The 19,713-nt window shown below is 41.2% G+C and overlaps 1 protein-coding gene and 1 pseudogene across 4 annotated transcripts; both read left to right on the top strand.

Annotated features, from left to right (window-relative positions):
- The first annotated feature begins 244 nt into the window (after positions 1 to 244).
- LOC307028398 (NADH-ubiquinone oxidoreductase 75 kDa subunit, mitochondrial-like) lies at positions 245 to 10,155 on the top strand (annotated as a pseudogene). Its single transcript, XR_013810614.1, has 18 exons — positions 245 to 422; positions 1,548 to 1,655; positions 1,788 to 1,864; positions 2,072 to 2,153; positions 2,271 to 2,401; positions 4,000 to 4,185; positions 4,259 to 4,393; positions 4,492 to 4,606; positions 4,712 to 4,857; positions 5,327 to 5,455; positions 5,572 to 5,695; positions 5,766 to 5,926; positions 6,023 to 6,074; positions 7,266 to 7,368; positions 7,557 to 7,732; positions 8,557 to 8,691; positions 8,821 to 8,893; positions 9,578 to 10,155. The product of XR_013810614.1 is annotated as an NADH-ubiquinone oxidoreductase 75 kDa subunit, mitochondrial-like (transcript).
- On the top strand, positions 10,153 to 19,625 carry ino80da (INO80 complex subunit Da). 3 transcript variants are annotated; one of them, XM_079663382.1, is made up of 11 exons: positions 10,191 to 10,329; positions 10,662 to 10,796; positions 12,375 to 12,621; positions 12,759 to 13,570; positions 13,716 to 13,809; positions 13,899 to 14,123; positions 14,259 to 14,368; positions 14,570 to 14,703; positions 14,872 to 15,095; positions 15,239 to 15,396; positions 16,099 to 19,625. In XM_079663382.1, the coding sequence occupies exons 3-11, from the start codon at positions 12,404 to 12,406 to the stop codon at positions 17,127 to 17,129; spliced, it is 3,006 nt and encodes a 1,001-aa protein (XP_079519508.1). In that variant the 5' UTR covers positions 10,191 to 10,329; positions 10,662 to 10,796; positions 12,375 to 12,403; the 3' UTR covers positions 17,130 to 19,625. The 3 variants fall into 3 exon arrangements, with proteins under 3 accessions (XP_079519506.1, XP_079519508.1, XP_079519507.1); XM_079663380.1 differs by lacking the exon at positions 10,662 to 10,796 and having other exon boundaries at positions 10,153 to 10,329; XM_079663381.1 differs by lacking the exon at positions 10,191 to 10,329 and having other exon boundaries at positions 10,501 to 10,796.
- The last annotated feature ends 88 nt before the right edge of the window (positions 19,626 to 19,713 follow it).

Below are 19,713 nucleotides of genomic sequence, written 5' to 3'. Positions count from 1 at the left end.
AAGTAATTTAATATATTAAATAAATGCAGTGGAGTAAAAGTACAAGATTAACCTTTGAATAGTAGTGGAGTAGAAGTAAAAAGTAGCAAAACATTTAAGAACTCAAATCAAGTACAAATCCCTCAAATTTGAACTCAAGTACAGTAGTTTACTTGAGTAAATCAATTGAGTTAATTTACACCACTGCACTTCACCGTCCACAGATTGTCACAAATGGGTGTAGATGAGGGGAGTGTCTGTTAAAAGTAGCATTCACATTACCATCATGGCACATATTGGATACCCGTATAATTGCCTTAGTCATTATTTACACAAAAGTACTCTTGGATTATGGTACACGGGATTACTTAATCCGTGACGCAGCAGAATAACAACAGTGCGCCATCCGAGTCGCAGGCAGTTTTATGACACACACTGGCAAGGTAAGCAACTGGTCACCGTGGTGTTTAGTTTAGGGCATATTATTATTACATTTGTAAATAGTGTATAGTCCGGACACAAGAGCTAAATGAAGGTTAGAGTCGAGAGTTTAAAAACGAATAAAGTTTAGTCGATTTGAATTAGGTTGACGTTGCATGTTAGCAGCAAGGGTACACAGGAGTTTGACGTTAACGTCACAAACGTTAACATACTTTTTAACGAGGTGGCATTATTTACCATTAACATCACACATGTTTAATGCATCAATGTTAGACAATGGTTTTAGGACGCAAGCTATCAAGGTTAGCTAATGCTAAATGATATCCATTGTTTGCTAACGTAAACGTAAACGTTAAAGTGGTGTTTCTTTACATTTAGAAGGTAGTTATTAACAGCCTTAAAAAGTGCACGTCACAGCATTTAGCTGCTCTCTAGTGCTGAAAGCCCTGCACGTTATATCTCAGCTAATGTTAGTAAACGTAACGTCTGTTTTTCTTTTGCTAACGTCATTTACATGGAGTTTTTACGTTTCTCCAGGGTTAAAAAAACAACACAAACTTCGAATAAAGCCTTGGCACTTAACAATGTGACAACCAGGAGAGTTAAAGTTTACACCATGGTTTACACGTGATGTTGCCTCTTGCAGCATGTTGCGTTTGCCTGTTGTGAGCCGCAGTCTCTTTCCAGAGACACTTATCAAAGGAGGTGCGGCTGCAACAAACAATGGTACGTTAACAATATGTTGCTTTATCAATTGATTAGCTTAATCATCATGCTCTGATCACTAATGCCTGTCTTGTATTTCTGCAGAACACCCATGTTGTGTGTTGTGTGAAAGCACTAGAACCTTTTTGACTTTGATCACTGATGGATTACAGGCAGGATTACAGATTTGCCAGTCACCATATCTGGTGCCAGGCTTTTGCTGGCTCAATTTAGACAATAATTGTCAGTGGCAATCATTTGCTATTGCTTTGGAATACCAGGGACTCAGGCTGTCTGAGGGGAAAAGGCGAACAATACCACTGTCTTGCAGGTTTCGTTCATTTCATGCATTTAATCACATAATATTGAAAGCTGTGGAGTCTTAATATCAAATGTAACACTGTGATTCAATTTCGTCACAGGCATGCGAGAAGGTAGGAATGCAGATTCCTCGCTTCTGCTACCATGAGCGCCTGTCAGTGGCTGGAAACTGTCAGATGTGTCTTGTGGAGATAGAAAAAGTTCCTAAGGTATGTCATGTCTGTATATGAATTACAATATGTATGTTTTGTTTCCACTCTGGTAGCCAAACTGATCATGCTGTATTCTTCCCCTTTTATGACGCATGAAATTACATGAAATGTTGTTCATTTGCTTTGTAGCCAGTGGCAGCTTGTGCTATGCCAGTCATGAAGGGCTGGAATATTTTAACCAACTCTGACAAGACAAGAAAGGCCAGGTAGGATGAAACTCAAAAGTAAATATATTATATTTGCTGTTGTTCTGGTATTGTAATAAATACATCTAATTATACTTAGTTGTCTTTTGGCAATTTTTTGTGGTATTATGATAACTCACATCTCTCCAAAGCTAAAAAAACATTTCACACTTTTTTGTAGAAAAGCAAATATATATATATTCAAATGGTATGTTTAATTTTAAACAGAGAGGGTGTAATGGAGTTCCTACTGGCTAACCACCCACTAGATTGTCCAATGTGTGATCAGGGGGGAGAATGTGATCTACAGGTAAAGATAATCACCACCAGATGTGAATTTGTAGACCTGACAAAGCATTTTTTTCTTTGGAATATATACATTTAATACAAGATTGAATGATACAACCAATAACTATTTTGTTTGAAGGACCAGTCAATGCAGTTTGGCAGTGACAGGAGCCGCTTCACATAGAGCAAAAGAGCAGTGGAAGACAAAAACATTGGCCCTCTCATCAAAACCATTATGACTCGCTGCATCCAGTGCACTCGCTGCGTGCGGTGAGACACACATCAACAGCAAGAGTGGGTTGAGTTGCTCTGATTGTCTAGACCAGGCCTATTCAACTGGCGGCCCGCGGGCCAGATGCGGCCCAGAACCAACTCCCGAGTGGCCCAGCCTCCCGTTGCCAAATTCCTACACTAGTACAGACCATAAACGCAACACTCCACGTTGCATAGAAACCACCAAACCACAACGAACCCCCTTTTTTTCAAAGTGCATCAAGTGGTGCTAGTAACGGTGGTCCTATGATAGCAACTCTAAAACATGTCTCTCTCAACTCTGAAGCGTAAACAGAGACAAAACGGTCATTGATCTTGTGGATCAAATCCAAGTCAAGCTGGACCTTTTCGCGACCGACTTGAGCACGGGTCAGATGCTGCATTTTCCGACGCTCCCCAAACACATCACATCTCCGGCACAAATCACGGATGTGGTGACAGATTTCATTGCGAGGTTGAAAGAGAACTTTGCCGGTCGATTGGATGGACTTGCTCTGCCCACAGAGGTGATGATGGACTTTGCCATAGACCCCTTCACTGTTGCAATAGAGGGGGACGTATCAACTAGAGCAAAGGAAGTGGTCCCCTGCATCGACAAGGGGAAATATACACTGGAACGTATTGACATGCAGCGCACTAACGGGCCAGCGAAGTTTTGGAGTGATGTCAAAAAACAGCAGTTCCCTAACGTTCAGAAAGTAGCGATCTGTGTGCTCAGTATGTTTGGATCAACATACACATGTGAATCAAGCTTTTCACACATGAACTCAATCAAAAGTAGCACTCGCTGCTCCCTGACTGACAGCACTCTTCACCAATGTCTTAGGATTGCATTGACATCCTATGAGCCAAAAACCACTGCTCTTGTTCAAAACTAAAAATGTCCCTTCTCCCATTGAGAAAGTCAGCGATGACAAATCACAAATGAGGCGATAGTAAGCACCTAGTTTACTATAGTAGACGTGTACTGTAGTACTCATTCATATAGTTACCCGTATCCCTTGTTATGGGTTTGTGCACTGAAGGGTTTGACAGTTCTTTCTGTATTCATTTAAATGCACTTTGTAATGTGTCTGGGTCAAATGTGACCAAAACGTGTGATTTTTTTGTTATTACTTGAAAAGTGAAAAACTAGTATTGCTACAGTACTACCTCTTTGTGTTGCATTGGAGCTCTTTAGCTGTTTTTTTTGTATGTCAGGAAATGTATTAAGACTGCTATTATTGTATTCAGTAAATGCACTTTGTGATGTGCCTGGTTCAAAAAACATAACCTGAATACTTGACTTCTAAAGCAAACAAATGTAATGCTACAACTGTGCAATTTTTTTTCAGATTCTGTTAAATTAATGCTAATTTGTTGTGTTTTTATGCGCTTTTTGACGTACCTTTGTTAGATGAACAATGAATAAAAATTGCATGTTTTTCATCGTAGTAATATGTGTTGGTTTAAAATGTGTCACTACCAGCTTTTTACAGGCCGCTGAATGTCTGGCCCAGCTGAATTTTGTAGTTATAAAATCTGGCCCAACTGAATGTGTAGTTGAATAGCCCTGGTCTAGACTATGTAAATAAATCATTATTTTGCTCCTACAGCTTTGCCAGTGAGATTGCAGGTGTGGAGGACCTGGGTACAACTGGCAGAGGCAATGACCTGCAGATCGGGACCTATGTGGAGAAGATGTTCATGTCGGAGTTATCTGGGAATGTCATTGATATATGCCCAGTGGGAGTCCTGACATCTAAACCATACGCATTCACTGCTCGTCCTTGGGAAACCAGGTTGGTGCTCAACATTGTGATTACAAATGTAGGGTCAAAGGTTAGTTTTACCACTCATGATGTTTCTCTGCAGGAAGACTGAATCCATCGATGTTCTGGATGCTGTGGGTAGTAACATTGTGGTGACCACACGTGGGGGTGAAGTGATGAGAATCCTGCCTCGCCTCAATGAGGATGTTAATGAGGAGTGGATCTCAGACAAAACCAGGTTCCTTTCTTATCACACAAGTTGACTTCACAGACAACAGAGATTTTTGTATGCCGTTTGCATCAAAGCTAAAATCTTCCTTGCTGCTATTCTGACAGGTTTGCATACGATGGACTCAAAAGGCAGAGGCTTACTCAGCCAATGGTAAAAGACGAGGCTGGGCAGTTGGTTCCTGCGACCTGGGAAGAGGTACTGACGAGAGCTGATCGAGCGGTATGTCATTTTTGGATTAAATTACTTCCTCTAACTGTGTGTGATAGTGTGCAAATACTTGTTTCAGCTAAGGCTGTTCTGATTAACATCTGTTTTCTTTGACAGTTGCAACGAGTTCAAGGAAATGATGTCGCTGCTATTGTCGGAGGCCTGGCGGATGCAGAGGCTCTCATTTCCCTGAAAGATTTGCTGAACCGTTTGAATAGTGAAAACCTGTGCACTGAGGAGGTGTTCCCAATGGCTGGAGCTGGGTAAAGCCACAGAAAAATAAAGATAGGACAAAGCATGTTGAACTTTCCCTGTTGATGTTATGTTATCACATAGGATGAGGGTCAGTTTGGAAAAAAAGGAGTCCCAGCACAAAAGCTAAGCAGTGTATTGCTGTAGTTTGGGGCAGCAGCTAAATATATGGTTGCCACTTAAAAAAAAGGCAAAAACTAAAGAAAAAAACAGTTTAAGTGTACACAATATTTAAATAATTTTCACTTCACTGACAATTATGTCAGAATTTCCTCACCGACAAGGAACTGAGATGCTCCATTAACAACTTTGGCCATTACAAACTAACTAAAATGTCACAATGACACAAACAGACTGATTTGGGCAGTGGTAGACCAATAAAGGGAACTTGTGTCTTTGGCAAGAGCAATGATAACTGCTTTAGTTCCCAACCGAAAAGGGCTTAAACTATCACTAAAGTTTTTAACCTTGTTTCCTCAGATCTGAACTGCGTTCAAACTATCTCCTGAACACTGGGATTGCTGGCATTGAAGAAGCTGACTTGCTGCTTCTGGTTGGCACAAACCCACGCTATGAGGCTCCACAGTTCAATGCAAGAATCAGGAAAAGTTACATTAAATAATTTAAAGATTTTATATGTGGTTATTGAGCAACATCAGACCATTGAATCTGAGTTATACTGAACAAAAATGTCCTTTATAACGATGTTGGTATCTCTGATTCAGCTGGCTTCACAATGAGTTGTAAGTGGCTCTTTTGGGAAAGGAAGTGGACCTCAGTTACACCCATCTTGGGGAGTCTGCCAAGGTTCTGCAAGACATCGCGTCAGGAACTCACCCGTTGGCCAAGGTCTGAGTCCTCTTAGTAATTCTAAAAATGTTAAAAGTCAACTTGAATGTCTTCCACCTCTATAGGTCAGGTCTTGGCTGAAGTGAAGCATCCTGTTGTTGTGGTTGGAAGCAGTGGCCTGCAGAAAGAGGATGGAGCTGCAATAATGGCTGCTGTGTCAGCCATCGCTCAGAACGCTCGCGTCAGCAGTGCTGCAGAGGAAACATGGAAGGTTCTCAATGTGCTTCACAGGTCAGGGTCTTCTTGGACAATTAGAGGGAAATCTTTCAGGTACAGGGAAGTGGAGGTTTACTGTATTATATGGACGTTTTTCCTTTCCCACCTCAGGGTTGCCAGTCAAGTGGCTGCCCTTGACCTTGGTTACAAACCAGGCAACTCTGTCTCCTAAAAATTACGTTCCCACAGAACTAAACTGCATTCTGAATTACGTTTAGCAAGAAATGTATTTTCTCCCACGTTACGTTCGTTATAAACGTATCTTAAATACGTTTATTTTCTACATATCTTTGCCATTTATTGTCTTGCTTATAATAATGATAATAGTCATTTATAAATATCATTTTAGAGCACACCTTTGAAATCGACAATCGGGCTCGATATATGGTTAAATTGAAATCAGTAGGCAAGGCTGTAATTTCGCCAGCTGTTACTCTCATGAGCGAGACAGAAAATATTTTTAACGTTCGAGTCCAGTTTTGAATAGTCTGCGTTCCATTTCAAAGAGCTTGACGCTCGGCGTAACCTTGGCGCACTGCCACTCCAACATCCAATCCCAGAGTTTGAAGATTAATCACGGGGTTTGTCAACGGGACTGTAGTCCCAAACGATAGCTGGGGATTATGGGTAGTGTAGTGTCTTCGGCCATCCTAAATCTTGAAATGTCCCGTCTGTTTCCGGTGACTTTATTTACGGCTAAAAAGCATGCTAAAAAGCCCAAGATTATAGAATTAAACGAATAAATAAAAACAAGCATAATTGTGTGTTATTCTTGAGTAAATAACAGTGTGTTATTTAGAAAAGAATAATAAATTAGAAGGAAAAGATTTTTAAAAAATACAGATTTCAGTATTTTGAGGCTCTAAGCCCCATTTCGGCAAAAAAAGTTAGACATTATACGATTTAAAATAAAAACAAATAAATAAAAAGATAAAACACTGGCATGTAATTTACGTTAGAATAAATAGAATGGTTTTGAATAATAGATGATAGTAAAATCTACGTCACTTTACAGCCCCGCCCACTTTTGGGGAAACCAACACTGTCATTTGAACGGCGATCAAGCCTGAAGCCACAGAGATCTTCTGTTACTGTCCTTTCTTAGAGGAAGTACAGAAACACGTAACTCTGGATTTGTTTTAATGTTGCAATAAATGACACAGCAGCTTTTTGTCATGATAAAACTATTATTTTCTGTTTCTAGAAGATATGTAGAAAATAAACGTATTTGAGATACGTTCATAACAAACGTAACGTGGGAGAAAATACGTTTCTTGCTAAACGTAATTGAGAATGCAGTTTAGTTCTGTGGGAACGTCCTTTTTAGGAGACAGGGTTGAACCAGGAGTGGAGGCTAATCAGAAAAAACCCTCCAAAAGTCCTGTTCCTACTAGGAGCTGATGCTGGCTGCATTACTCACCAAGACCTCCCAAAGGAAAGCTTCATAATTTATCAAGGTCAGCAGTTTTACTGCACGGCAGCATAAGCTCTTTCATTTGCATTAATGAATGTATGGCAGCTGTGAGAGGCAGCAGATTCCCTGACTGATTATTTTGTATGTTAAAAAAGGAACATTTTGAAATCCAAATAGTCCCTTTTAATTAAAGAGACATCCAATTAAGTTATTTGTGCCATAACTGCCCAGGTCACCATGGCGATGTCGGGGCACCAATGGCTGTTATCTTGCTTCCTGGAGCTGCATATACTGAGAAATGTAGCACCTATGTGAACACTGAGGGCCGTGCCCAGCAGACCAAAGTGGATGTGACTGCACCGGGGATGGCGAGGGAGGACTGGAGGATCATTAGAGCCATTTCTGAGGTGAACCAGAAAAAAAAAAAGGCTTTATTACAACAATCAGCTTAATTTTTTAGGTCTAGTTAAAAATAAAAAGTTCCCGTGGTGCTAAAACTGCTAATAGTTAGGGTCCATTAAATCTTTATTTACCTAACCAAAGAAAAACGCTTAAAGAAAACTCAATGATAACTTTAAGTTGTTAGGAAAAGACTCAGCCCAAATTAAAATAACAAATAAAACTGCTGGTAAAATTTCCAATTGATGAAGATTTGTCCAACTCAAAAACTGTCTTTTCAATGCAAATGTATAATCCAATAAAATAAATATGTCAAAAGCAAAAATAGAATCCAGTAATGCATTGCAAAATGAACAACATCCAAAAAGGAATTGAACTCTCCGGCATTTAATGAAGGATGGCAAAATGATTCAGGCTCTGGCTGGGTAAGCTGCTCAACCCTTATGGTCCTCAGGCTCACTGGATTCACTGCTGCTACCTGTTTCTTGAGGTACCACTGTAAAAAAGAGCTAAACATTTTTATTTGTTTTACCTTCTTGGGAGCTGCAAGGCTCCCCTCTTCCTCCTTTATCGCTTCTTTCCAAAGTAAATAAAACAAGCATCCTTCCCCCCACAATTCCATCTTCCTTTGTTCCCCAGGTCACACCCCCTTGTACCTGTAGGGAACAACCATAGGGAACAACACACCTGATTATTGCATTTTGTGGGAGGCGACAAGTCCAGCAAGGAGAGGACCAAACTGCATCAGGAGTTTAACCTTCCCAGGTTTTTAACATGTATTCCCCTTCATCTGTGGAACATAAAACTGTTTCTTTTTTGGTCTCTTTTTAAGCTTGTTGGAGTCACTCTGCCATATGACACCCTTGATGAAGTCCGTCAAAGACTGGCAGAGGTTTCCCCAAATCTGGTTCGATATGATGACGTTGAGGAGGCCAACTACTTCAAGCAGGCTAATGAGCTGTCTAAGGTCAGCTGCTATCTTCCTCTAACATGTGTTCAGTTTATTACATAAATCTTATTTAAGTGTAAGCTAATTCAGTTTATTGCTTTACGCTGTTCTCTCTGATGATGGTTGTATCTGGATTATCTCTTTCAGACAGTTGACCAGGCTGTCCTTACCGGACCTTTAGTCCCTCCACAGCTTACTGTGAAGGACTTCTATATGACAGGTAGGTCACTAGTGCTCTGGAACTGCTCTGGAACTGCTCTGACTAAACCTAGTCGAAATGTTTTCTCTATTCCAAAGTCCTACAGGAAGTCCTGCAGCAGTGGTGTATCATCATCCTTAATGTTAATATAATTGTGTTTATGCTTTTGTAGTTGTTATAAGGAAACTATCTAATATTAACACTAATTCAACATAATATAACTATATATATATATATATATATATATATATAACTATATATATATATATATATATATAATATAATATATATATATAAAGCTGCATCAAAATCACAATGTGCGATCATTTGGCCTTTTTTATTTTGATTTGACATAAATACAAAATCTGCAATTTCCACAAAAGTGTTACATTAAAGCTGAATAAAGTAACAACGCAAAATAGTAATGTATGATATGGGGATGTAATAAACAAATTTGATTGATTTAAATGACATCAAGTAGTGATTAAGCACTTCTATAATTATTTTTTTCATCAAATGAATGTCATGTTCTAGTTCAGAAAAAATTCCATTGCAACTTTAGTATTAATTTTCTATGTACATTTCTAATTCATAGAATAATCAACACCCATTTTCCTCTAGTTAGACTCATTATACAGGTAAATGTTGGTCTTCACAGTAATGTTGTGTGCTAGTTTGAAATGTGCTTTAAATCTTTACTCACAGATCCGATAAGCAGAGCCTCCCAGACGATGGCAAAGTGTGTGAAAGCTGTCACAGAGGGAGCACATGCTGTGGAAGAGCCAGCCATATGCTAAAGCACAATGGATAGACAATCATTTAAAAACTAAATATATTCGCACAAAGCTGCAATTTGCACATTTCTAGAAACCTATTTGTTTGCACTGTTTATAATAGCACATGTATTATTATATTTACACCTAATGGACCTAACATACTTTACTAACCTGCAGAAACGTGAATGTGCTCCTTGCAGAGTGAATATATAAGCTTAGGGTTTACCAAATGTCCAAAGATGCACCTTAAATGTTTTCATCTGTTAGGAAGTTGACATTTGTATTGTATATGATCGAGGTTTAAAATGATTATGCTTCAGATTTAGGTATAGTGTTGTTTTTTAAAATTACCAACGTGTACCATGTAGAGATTATATTTTCCTTAAATATGATGTGTATAGTTATAGAGGTATTTGTATAATATTTAACAAACCAGTTTGATGTAGCAGACCACTTATTTTACTTTGTGCTGTTATTTATAAAAATAAAGATAAAAACATTTGAAAAGTGTCAAAATATAAATGCTGGTGCCATGAATGGCACTATTCTGTTTTCATGTGAATACACTTCTCTCAAGCTCCTGTATTTCCTTGGCACGTGGTCCATCATCGGGGAACAGCCGGCAACAGTGACAGCAGGGCTGGTAACTCACTCACATGGAGAACGAGAGCCGGGGTCCAGGTGGATTTTACACTTAGCAGAACCTCTCAGTCGTTATAATTTAACTGAAATGATATAAATGTGAAAAATGTAAAACGGCACACACAAACTCTTATTCCTGTCATAACGATATCAACATAACACTTCTACACTGTAAGGGCTTTTAACAAAGTTGCATTTCCAATATGGTAGGAGAGGTTGTTGTTGTTGAGCGGATTGTTGTCATGTCCTCGCAGTGCCTGTAGTGGTGCTGTGTGGAGTCGGCTGTGGATCCAACAAAAATCCTCAGCAGCCTGCCTACTGCTTGATATTTGCTCTGGATAGCCTATATTTAAATGCATCCTTATTTCCAGATATACCGAGCTCGATGAAGATCACTGCTATTATCTTGTCTTCGATATCGATGCACAAATAGCCTAGCAGATTGCAATAGACATTTCGGCCGTCTATCTGGAGTGAATACCTTACACAGCCCATACCAATTCAAGGTAAGCGAATTCATCAGGGCCTCGGACTCGATTTCTGAGTGTGCCGTTTTGCGCAGGCCTCAGACGGCCAGGCGTTCAACTAGAAGCCGCTGTGCTATCGAAGCTAATAGGCCTCCTTTTAATGGCTAATTTATTTTGTAACTTGTAACTGAATAAATGAGTCCGTGCCTTAAGTACATATGGGATGTTATGCAATGTTGACATTCTCAAGTCCTGTTACCTGCTAATAAGACTCTGTAACGATAAAGGCTATAATTCATATTGATTATTACGGAGGCCTTCGAGGACAGGCCTTAAGCCTCGTATGTAGACCCTTTGTTCGAAAGTATTTGGCCACAAATATATCATATTTATTTATACAGAAACTCCATGATTATCCCCCATTATTGCTTGTAATCTAGGATTCATCTTGCATTTTTTCTTTATAAAAGTAAACTGAAAATAGACCTTTGTATAGTGTTGCCATTTGCTGATGTTTCCGTTTCCTGGTTAGCTACCGCCTACTAATTTGTGTTTTTAGCCTTGATAGCTTGTTAGCTAACTCACCAATTTTACGCTTTGTTCATCATGATAACATGTATTTCTGCCTGAATATGGATATACAGTTGCTTTAATATATTATGATACAGTAGTATAATACGCGTTATTGTGTTTAGAATTTCATTTATTTGTGTTTTACATCTGTCCATCGGCTCCAAGCTAATGATGGCTAGCTCCCCAGGCTCCAAAGGTAGTTCGTTACGCTAGCAAACGATAGTTACCGTTTGCTGTCTGTCCGGTTCTCCGTGACTAACGTTGTTAACGTGACCCCAGGCTACAACAGATTACACGTAGCCAACACGATATTTTGTGTACAACATGTACCTCGGGTTTTACAACCGTAGTGATCCCTAAAACCATATTTTAAACACACAATTATAGTTAAAAGTAGCAGCTAAGCTACTGGTGAACCTCGGCAGCTAACGCTAGAGTGTATCGTGATATATCTATAGCATCCTCCTGTTTGCATGTGTGTTTATTATGAAGCATTAAAAAAGGCAGCGTTCTTGTTGAAAAAAGGCAAATTTTTGATTGAGTTATTTAAGTCTTTATCTTTTTTTTAATTGATGGATGCACGCACACCAGCAAGTCACTGTTTTGAGCGTTAACTTGAAAGTGTTGTAGAACCATAATAATTATCTTGTAAGTGCTACCTTGAAAGATAATACCTGTTTGATAAAATTACATATTCTCTGTTTACCCACCTCAATTAGATATTTTGAGAAAAAAAATTGAAGGTATGAAAGCGTGTCTACTAGATTAAATGTATCTCATAAAAGTATTAACATATCAGTGCATTATACGTTTTCATAAAACAGTCAACTGATAGTTGAATTACTTTATTAATATATATATTCAATAATCAGGTTGTAGTTTATAATTATGTTGGTTTACAGAATTAGTTTTCTCTAAGTATTAGCTAAGAGCTTGGTAAACGGTCACAAGTTGTAGAGGTGGCTATTTTGCATGCATGGTTACCTCCTCAGTATTAAGTGTTAGGGATGTAATTATAGTTTTTTCCCTGATTTACCCCATCAGCTGATGTTGTCAAGAACAAGAGTCACGTGATGTATGAAGGCAAACACATACACTTCTCAGAGGTGGACAATAAGCCGTTGTGCTCGTACAGCCCAAAGCTCTGCAAACAGCGCAGACTCAATGGCTATGCTTTCTGTATACGGCATGTTCTGGAGGATAAGACAGCCCCCTTCAAGCAATGTGAATATGTGGCCAAATACAACAGCCAGCGGTGTACCAACCCCATCCCCAAGTCAGAGGACCGCAGGTGTGTAGTGTCATGTTAATCACTTAAAAGAACATATACCATACACATATATACATAACACCTGTATGTTTGTTTAGAATATTCTTCCACACCCTGTGCTGTGTACAGTTTGCTGAGGCTGTGTTCTTGTTTTCCAGATACTGTAACAGTCACCTGCAGGTTCTGGGCTTTATCCCCAAGAAGGAACGGAAAAAGAAACATGACGCTTTTGAGGAAATGCGCTCACGGGCTCACCTGGAGTCAGTGGCTCTTAACATAACTGTGCCCTCTTTAGCTCTGAAAGCTCAGAATGGTCTAGATGATCTACCGCCATCTCCTCCCTGTTCACGCCTGTTACCCCTCCCTGACGGGGAACTCCTGGACCCTTTTGCCTTTTATGAGGATGACACTGATGGTGAGGAGGTGGGTTCACCTCGGAAGGGCAACGCCATCAAGAAGAAACTACAGAGCCGGCTGGTGCTCAACCAGAAGCTCTGCCATGACACGGACCTCTTCCAGCCACCTCCTGAGCACTTTAATCCCTCCCCAGGCCCCCGTGTCCACCCCTCCTCGCCACTCAACTCTCATCTCCCACGGCAACAGTCAGGTCTCCTCCAGCCGCCCCAGCACTCCAGCGTGACTTCCTTCATTTTCCCAGGACAGCAGCAGGGTTTATTATGCAATCCACCACCACCTCAGACGGTCAACTTTCTGCCTCCAGGGATGCCCGCTAATGCAGCACCCAGTCCAGTGCAACCTACTGGGCCATCACTCAGCAGGAAAATGCCTTTCAATGCTACTCACTTGCCTGTCAGTTGCAAGGACAGTGGTAGTAACAATCAGCGGCACATGGTTGTCATGCGTCCCGCTGCCTTCTCACCTTCTGCCAGCTGCCTGGCCAGGTTGCAACATCTGGTGCAGCTCTGTGCCAAGACACACCAGGAGCATGGAGACCTGTTTCCTCATCTAGGTGCTTGATTTTAATTTCACACTAATTTTTGTCCCCTCTTACTTATACATTAATATGCATTTTCTTTATAAGAAAGATAACATACAGTGTAGCAAATTTAGATTTGAGCCTGCCAAGTACCACGCTCTAACAAGTTCTCTTCCAGGACTGGACTGGTCAGAAGACAGTGCTGATGATGACGATGAAGAGGAGACAGAGACATTTTTTCCTTTTCAGAGCTCTTGGAGACCCCAGAATGGGTCAGTATTTTATGTCTTAACCCCACAGTGTAAACTTTAACCTGACGCTTCCCATCATGAGTGCTATTAACTTTTTTCTTTGAAAATAGGTTGGAAGAAGATAGCGGCTCCTCGCGGCGAACAAGGCTACTTCGGCTTTGCTCGTACCTCCAGGAGAAATACAAGCACATGTGCAGGCAGGAGAGGGCGAGCATCCGCCAAAAGAGATACCGCTATGTCTTCCGCAAAGCCTTGCTACATGCTGCCGGTAACAACCCCAGCTGTGCTGGGCAGCTCATCCAGGAGTTACGCGGTGCCTCTCGAAGCTCCTCAAGGTAGTCTCACAAATGTTCCATTTGACTTATCTGAACTAATCACAAACCCTCCATCTCCCTCCTGTGATTCATATAAGTGCACACAGCAGATGAGACGTGTTGTCAGTGATGTTGCTTGCCTGTATGTTTCTGCAGTGCGGCTCCAGGAAGGCAGCAGAAAGCAGACACAGGGACCTGCACTGGCAGCACAAAGGGCCAGGCCTGCAACAACAGGGCTCTGCCCTTCACACGACACTGCTTTCAGCGTATCCTTTTCACCACATCACTCTTCACATGTATAGCTGGCTGTTACAAGTGAAAAAGAACGGCTGTGATTCTGTTTTTGGTAGTTAAAAACATGATTTAATCAGTTTCAGTTGTAAATGTTTTGGTTTGTGGGACCGGAGTTCATGATTAAATGCCCTCTGCATAGTGTTTGGTGTTATTTCCTTCATTGTTCTCTATAGACATTCTGTTGAATCGTTCCCAGCAGCTCTTTGCTAGTTGCACAGCCAAATTTGCAGATGGTCAGCAGTGCTCCATCCCTGTGTTTGATATTACGCACCAGACACCACTCTGTGAAGAGCATGCCAAAAAAATGGTGAGTTAAACATTTTTAAATGCCAATTTTAACATTTTGAAAATATCCTTTTGAATGTCAACAATAACTCAAGAAATCCAAAAGCCTGATTTCTTGGTGACTGCGTTGTTGATCTTCATTTGGGCTAATGTTACAATGATTAAGTGCTCTCTCATACATAACACACAGGATAACTTCCTGCGAGGGGATGGTAACCGACGAGTGCAGCACCAGCAGCAGCAACAGCGGAAGCCACGTAAAAAGACCAAACCCCCGGCACTCACCAAAAAACACAAGAAGAAGAGGAGGAGAGGGCCGAGGAGGCCTCAGAAACCCATCCCCCCAGCGTTACCGCAGGGGAACCTGGGAATGCCTTCTATAAGCCTCGCAATGCCCTCGCAGGCCAGCATCAGGTCTGCTTCACTCTACACTGTTAACTTAAACATTTAGTGTGCAGAGATCCAGTGTCTGGGAGCATGAGGCTCGTTCACAGTCTCCCATGTCACGAAGCATGTGGTTTTCTTCACTAAGCATTTTGATCTCATCTTTCTGGCAGGAGCCCCTCAACTCCAGACCTGAGTGCAGAGGAGCTTCCTGACGATATCACCAATGAAATGGCAGACATTCCAAATGACCTCGAGCTAAACCAGGAGGATTTCTCCGATGTGTTACCCAGACTGCCCGATGACCTACAGGACTTCGACTTGTTTGAAGGTTGTCATCCAGCTTATTCTTGTGTGTGTCAACAAAGTCCTCCCACATCATCTAATGCTTTACTTTCATTTAGGAGGAATCTATAGACCCAAATAAACACATTTTGTAATAAAATAAACACCCAAATAAGTTTTGAATGTTTTCTATCCACCAGTCTCTGAAAGAAAATCTCAAACTGTCCAAATTGACCATAGCATAAAAAACTATATTTTTGCATAGTGTCTCGCCTTAAGTAAAGACAATGTGTAGAGAATACTGTTAGTCAAAAAATCTCACTTAAAATCATATAAGTATAAGCATCAAACTCAACTTTAAATATCAAAAGTATAACTACGCATTATGTGGAGCAATATATGTTATTATTATGTCATTAAATAATGATTTCATCTGTTTATCACTTTAATGTTGCAGCTGGATATCCTTTGAACTTTTTAATATACTGCTGTGAAACTTAATCTATAATAATACACTATTATTTATTTGTTTTTTTACATTTGTGTTAATAAATGAAATCTACAAAGGAGCCAAAGCTGTCAACCAAAGGAACTGTAAAAGTGAACAGTCCATTATTTATGTCTGAAAGGATCACATTGAAACATTGAAGTACTTTTATCTAAATATTTTACTGCAGTAGTTGAGTTAATGCACTTTTATGACTTTCCATCACTAGATTTCATAACGGTAATTGTTGTGTATTTATAGGGAAGAATGGGGACTTATTGCCCACCACGGAGGAGGCTGAGGAGCTGGTGCGAGCCCTGCAGGCTATGGGCTCCTACCCAGACTCTTTGGTGTGCCTGACCTCCATGGGGGACTTGGCCCCCTCTGAAGGAGTGGACCACCGAGCCATGGCAGTGTTCCCTGGGCCGGTGCAGCCGGGGGGGATGGGCGACCTGCTCAACAGCCGCATCCAGACAGAGAACTTCAGCAGCCTCGAGCTGACGGACAATCTCCTGCAGTCGACAGGGGGTCACTTTACCCCCTCGCCCCCTTCTCAGCCCGCTAACCTGCCCCAGACGTCGTGCTCCAACCTGACCTCATCTTCCTCTACGGTAGCCCCCTCCACCACCTCCCTGCTCACTCAGAACTCGTTAACGGAGCGAACGTTTCCCCGCACACACGCATCCCACGTCCTGGCCAAGTCTGACACACAAACATCGTCCCCCCAGGGCAGCCATTACAGCAGCGAGCACGGGCCCTCCCCATACAGCGACCACATATCTTCTCCCCACGCCAGTTCCTTCCAGTCTGACACCCCCCTTCTGCTGGAAGTCCCTCTCAGCGGGCTACCAGGACCCCCACGCTCTTCATGGAACAATCTCCCCCTCCCCCTCACAGACCCAACACAGTTTGGCAATCTCATAGGATCAGAAAGTCATCTCATATCCACCTCTCTGTCAACGCCCCCGGCCACCACCCACTCTGTGACGCTGCAGCCCATGGCGGCCCTCTCAGCGATGCCTCAGAGCGGCCTGACTGGTTTAACCACGGCCCCCGCCCCCTCATCCTCGCTCCCATCCGCCTCACACGATCTTCTGACCTGCACAAAGCCCAAGCAGCAGCTCCCACAGTTCAGCGCGGCCTTCGGCCATCAATTGGCCTCCCACAGTGGCATCCCGAAAGACGTGCAGCCCAGCCACAGCTCCATAGCGCCCCCCGCTGGCTATTCCATAGTTAGTGCCACCGCTGCAAGTGCCAACAGCGCCACGCCGCCCTTCACGCAGAGTAAATGAGAGCCTGCAACGGTCTGTTGACTCACAGTCACTTACAATCCAGTCCACTGGCTCCGGTTTAACCCCCCCTTTTTCATCTGCTACATATGTGCAATGTGGTAATAGTGCACTATTTGATAATGAGTTTGCACAACCTCAGATTTTCCACAATATTTTCTATTTGTTTTTTTTAATCCTGTAGCCAGGCGGTCTCTCGGATTTTAAGTCAGTGTGAGTCGACTCGTTTTGATGCCTTGTGGTTTCGTCAGCAAGGGGGAAACGATCCGTTCTGAAAAAAACGGGTGAAAATTGGCGAAAGGACCTTTAGCCGAGATTATCTGTCAGTGCTCCGAATTAATTGACGTAGAAGCCTCAATCAGTGGTTGGTTTGTTTGCTTTGCCAGTTCAAGTCGTGTCTTTAAATGATCAACTATACCCTGCCTTGCTCAGATAGCCATTGCATTTTCTTATTTTTCAACCTGCTTCACACACTGCTTCTGTCGCCCTCTGACAAACTAAGGGGTACAGGTTGTGATATTTGTGACCCATTATGTTTCAAGCTATTTAACTGTTATCATGATTATAGAATCTTACTGAGTCCGATTTGTCACTCGTATAAATTTACCAAAATACTTTTAAACGGCTGTTTTTTTTTTTTTTTAACTGTGTATACTGTATATGTGCTCATTTATTGGTTAGCTCAAATGTCTGACCTCACCATTGGTTGTGGCACTCTGAGTGGCCTAGTAGACACTTGAAGGTCAAAATAGTTTCTTAAAGCAATAAACACATTAACATAACTCTAGCATTGTAAGGTATTTTATTGGTCTCATCACATGTAGCTTCACTTGCTGAATCCAGACTGGATCAGGAACATAGTTTGGCCTCTATAACTGTTGTATTTTTTACTTTACTCCGAAATAGAGCCTGCGAAGATCAGTGATCAGGTCAACCCAACATCACTTTTTCTCTCCGGTCATCCTGAGTGGATTTCTAAAGCTAATACATGAGCTTTTGTTAATGATGGTGTAATCCAGGGACTTTAAGTGTCTACTCTAAAAGGTGCTCTGTGGTCCACATATACAATGGTTATTAGTGACTTACATGTGAGGCAATGTAGTGTCAAGACTACAAGGCAACCCACTTTAACACGTCTGAATACCCTGAGATGGCTAAGGTAGGTGATTTAAATGGTTTTGAGGAGTGACAGTTTCACTAAAACTCACAATTTTAAGCTAAATGATGCAATCCTGGGGTCTGGATTTAATTTTAGAAAAATAAAAACCACCCAGAAGCTCCTCCCCTGTCTGTTACCGGCTCATACAGCAGCACAACCATGGCTTTTGATGGAAATTATTATATAATTAGACATTTGACAGACATTGTTGATTATTAGGTATATAGAGCAAGCCTCGATCTTGGGGTTTGTTGGTGAAATATTGAGTAGCAATGGATTGAAATTGGTATTTGCAATGTATTCAGTGGAACATGTGTCTTGTAGAATGAGTCTCTTGTTTATTAATGGCTATCGAAATGGTTGAATTTGGAGGGATCAATGTTTGTATGCTGTCACTTATATATATACTGATTGAGAGTATTTTTGATGGCTATTAAACTCCAGGGAGAAGTCTTGAGATTTGCATGGTGCAGCAACCTTTGGTCTGAGAGCACTATAATATTATTAGATTATGGTCACTGGCTTGATTCTTGGTGGCATAACATTTCATTTTGTGGAGAAAAACTAATCAACGTTACAGTTGTTGTTTTTTCAACATAGATTTGCACAGGAGTGGTTGAGGCCGCTGGTGTTTCACATGTCCCCTGTCCGTCTTGCCTTTTTCTTTTTATATTCTTTTTTTTTTTTGCTTGGACGCCCAATAAATGAACAGCTGCCATCATTACCAGCTCTGAGTCTGCACCAGACTCCCCCATTTCCAGCTGTGAGAAGGCCCAGTTCTGTCTCTCCCTTCCAAAGAGAAAACACACAATGAAGTGTGAACCCGTAGCTCCGCCAGAGACAGCTGGGCCTCTCAGTCACTGCAGTGTTGTAACTAAGTCATAAACAAACTGCCCCAAAAGTTTAAAAAATATATTCTAGTTGGGTGGAAATGTTTGCAAGGCATTACTGTTGTATCCACATAGCATGAGATTAGTCACTGCACCAGTTTACTCTCCCAGAAACCAAGTAGAACAAATTAACAGGGCTTGACCGTAGGCACATTTAACTGCTTGAATTCAGAGATGGCCGACAAATTCCTATACTCATTGAATGTACTGTATTACTGTTTTTAAAGATAGGATGAACTAATCTAGTCACCTTTTGTTATTGGTCCTTGTTTAATTTGTCTAAGGTATTTTTTGTATACAAAGGTTTACATTTTTATGTATATTTTTCTTGTGTACAAATGATGTAATATGTGTACAAACACTGTATGTAATATCTGTATATAGTGTGAGAAATTTGATCTTTTGTTTTTGGATGTATAAATAAAACTTGCTGTGAGGTATTTGCTGACAGTTTGTGGTTTTTTCTTTACTGGTCACTTTAAATTAATTTCCACCAATTACAATGAGGTGAGGCGTCACTTCCAGATGTTTCCATGCA

This window comes from Notothenia rossii (genome assembly GCF_949606895.1).
Source record: "Notothenia rossii genome assembly, chromosome: 2".
In the NCBI taxonomy this organism is placed as follows: Eukaryota; Metazoa; Chordata; class Actinopteri; order Perciformes; family Nototheniidae; genus Notothenia; species Notothenia rossii.
This window is presented reverse-complemented; position numbering and strand designations above follow the sequence as displayed.